The following is a 2,190-nucleotide window of genomic DNA, read 5'->3' on the forward strand; positions in this document are numbered from 1 at the left end:
GGGGGGGGGTATATCAGGCCATACAAACTTGTCTGGATTCATTCCTCCCCATGGAAGAGTTGAGCTGAGCAACATGTGCAGGCTCCAGTGGAATCTGTGTCATTGTCAGTGATATGCAGCGCACTAGTACCACATCAGAACCATCAGAACCACCAGACCCATCAGAACCATCAGAACCATCAGAACCATCAGAACCACCAGACCCATCAGAACCATCAGAACCATCAGAACCACCAGAACCATCAGAACCATCAGAACCATCAGAACCACCAGACCCATCAGAACCATCAGAACCACCAGACCCATCAGAACCATCAGAACCACCAGAACCATCAGAACCATCAGAACCATCAGAACCATCAGAACCACCAGAACCATCAGACCCATCAGAACCACCAGAACCATCAGACCCATCAGACCCATCAGAACCATCAGACCCATCAGAACCACCAGAACCATCAGAACCATCAGAACCATCAGAACCATCAGAACCATCAGAACCATCAGAACCATCAGAACCATCAGAACCATCAGACCCATCAGAACCATCAGAACCATCAGAACCTACTGGTCCAGCTGATGTAGAAAAGCCCTCAACCCAGACTCATGTCTCAGAAAGAATAAGGGAGTTTTTAGTCCAGTTAAACCGTGCAGGTGTGAGAACAGTACTCACTCAGGACGGTGGTGTCGGTCCGTTTGAGCTGGACGGTTCCCTCAACCTTCTTCCTGTGTTTACCCCCCTGCTCCAGACAATCTGACCAATCAGAGCAGAGCACGTTCTCACCTGGTTTGTCATGATGCATTGTGGTCCACTTCAGTTTTTCTCTGTGTGAAAACAAACAGAACCTACGACTTTACAAACAAGTCGGTCCGTGTGACTTTAAGCTGTAACTGTTGTGTGTTCAGATCACGGGGCAGGAGGACGCCATGTACCAGGCCAAAGTAACCGTGACAACAAAAGGCCGCAAGAACGATCTGCCCGTGAAGAGCGGCGACATCGTCAGCATCATCCGAACAACCAACTGCCCGAGAGGGAAGTGGCTGGCCCGGGACGGCGGCAACAACTGTGAGTTCTGTCAGCAGCCGTGTGTTGAGCTCCAGGCTTCAGGCCCGTGAGTTTGAGTCCTGAGCCCAGATCATCACACAGTACTTTAATCCCCGAGCCTGGATCCCTGCAGTGACTGTGCCAGTGTGTTTTCCAGACGGGTACGTCGCCGTGGATCACGTGGAGCTGGACATCAAGGAGATGTTGGAGCTGGGGAAGAAGGCGGCGATCAACCGCAAGAGCAGCAGCAGCAACGTTATCGACGGAGAGCTCCCCAGGACCGGGAGCAGGTACGTGTGCTCCTCCTCCTCCTCCTCTTCCTCCTCTTCACTCATCCGTCATTACACTGTGGAGTTCACAGGATGATTTACAGCTGCTTATGTCTGTGTTTCCTCAGGGAGTCGAATCACCTCCCTCCGTCAGCAGGAAGCTGTAAGTATCCTCTCCTCTCACTCGCAGCGTGTTTGTAACGTGTTCAGCAGCAGTTTGATGTTGATGTTGACGTGTGCAGTCACAGATGACAGTGAGGAGTGGACCGGTGATGATGATGAAGCTCTGTCTCCTGCCCGTGAAGCTGCAGATCCGCTGGCTCCGCTGTAAGTCAGACTTCTTCAGTTTCAGATAGACACAGTCAATGTTTCTGTTTTTCCTTCTTGACCCTTGTGCCCGCTGTTGTCCACGTGTTGTCCTCTGCAGGGGCCACAGCAGGACGCTGTCCATGCCGGACATGGGTAAGACACGAACCTTTTCTTCAGTAAACTACGCTGAGCTAATGTTCATCTAAGCATGACGTCTATTCTCACTGCTCATCAGCGACTCTCTGTCGTTATCGGCAGATTATTGTCAGAGAACTGTCAGTAAGTTGTGTAACACCTGTGTTATCTTGAGGAGGCTGTGCAGGTACAACAACAAGTCGCTGGTTGTTTCATACAAGAATCCACAGTATCCATCTTCCCATCTGTGATTCTGAGCATCACGCAGATCTGCTGGAGTTATGCTGTAGATAATATGGCTACACTGCAAACAGGAAGTGCTAACAGCTAATTCAATACACGTTTAATGGTGCCAAACAGTGACTTACTGACCCCATGGTGACATCATACTTCCTGTTTATCACACCATGTTCAAAGCTACTGAGTCTGGAG

At 50.4% G+C, this 2,190-nt stretch overlaps 1 protein-coding gene across 1 annotated transcript in view; it reads left to right on the forward strand.

Moving 5' to 3' along the window:
* Positions 1-2,184, forward strand: part of LOC111662039 (uncharacterized) — a 7,500-nt gene extending 5,316 nt beyond the window's left edge. Inside the window, exons 9-13 of the mRNA XM_023415773.2 lie at positions 907-1,066; positions 1,203-1,335; positions 1,443-1,477; positions 1,557-1,641; positions 1,742-2,184. Of these exons, the coding sequence (XP_023271541.2) occupies positions 907-1,066; positions 1,203-1,335; positions 1,443-1,477; positions 1,557-1,641; positions 1,742-1,829 (501 nt within the window). The 3' untranslated portion in view covers positions 1,830-2,184. The remainder of the gene's footprint in view (positions 1-906; positions 1,067-1,202; positions 1,336-1,442; positions 1,478-1,556; positions 1,642-1,741) is intronic.
* The last annotated feature ends 6 nt before the right edge of the window (positions 2,185-2,190 follow it).

This window comes from Seriola lalandi, unplaced genomic scaffold (genome assembly GCF_002814215.2).
Source record: "Seriola lalandi dorsalis isolate HSWRI2012SDOR001 ecotype SW California unplaced genomic scaffold, Sedor1 jcf7180002054558, whole genome shotgun sequence".
Classification (NCBI taxonomy): Eukaryota; Metazoa; Chordata; class Actinopteri; order Carangiformes; family Carangidae; genus Seriola; species Seriola lalandi.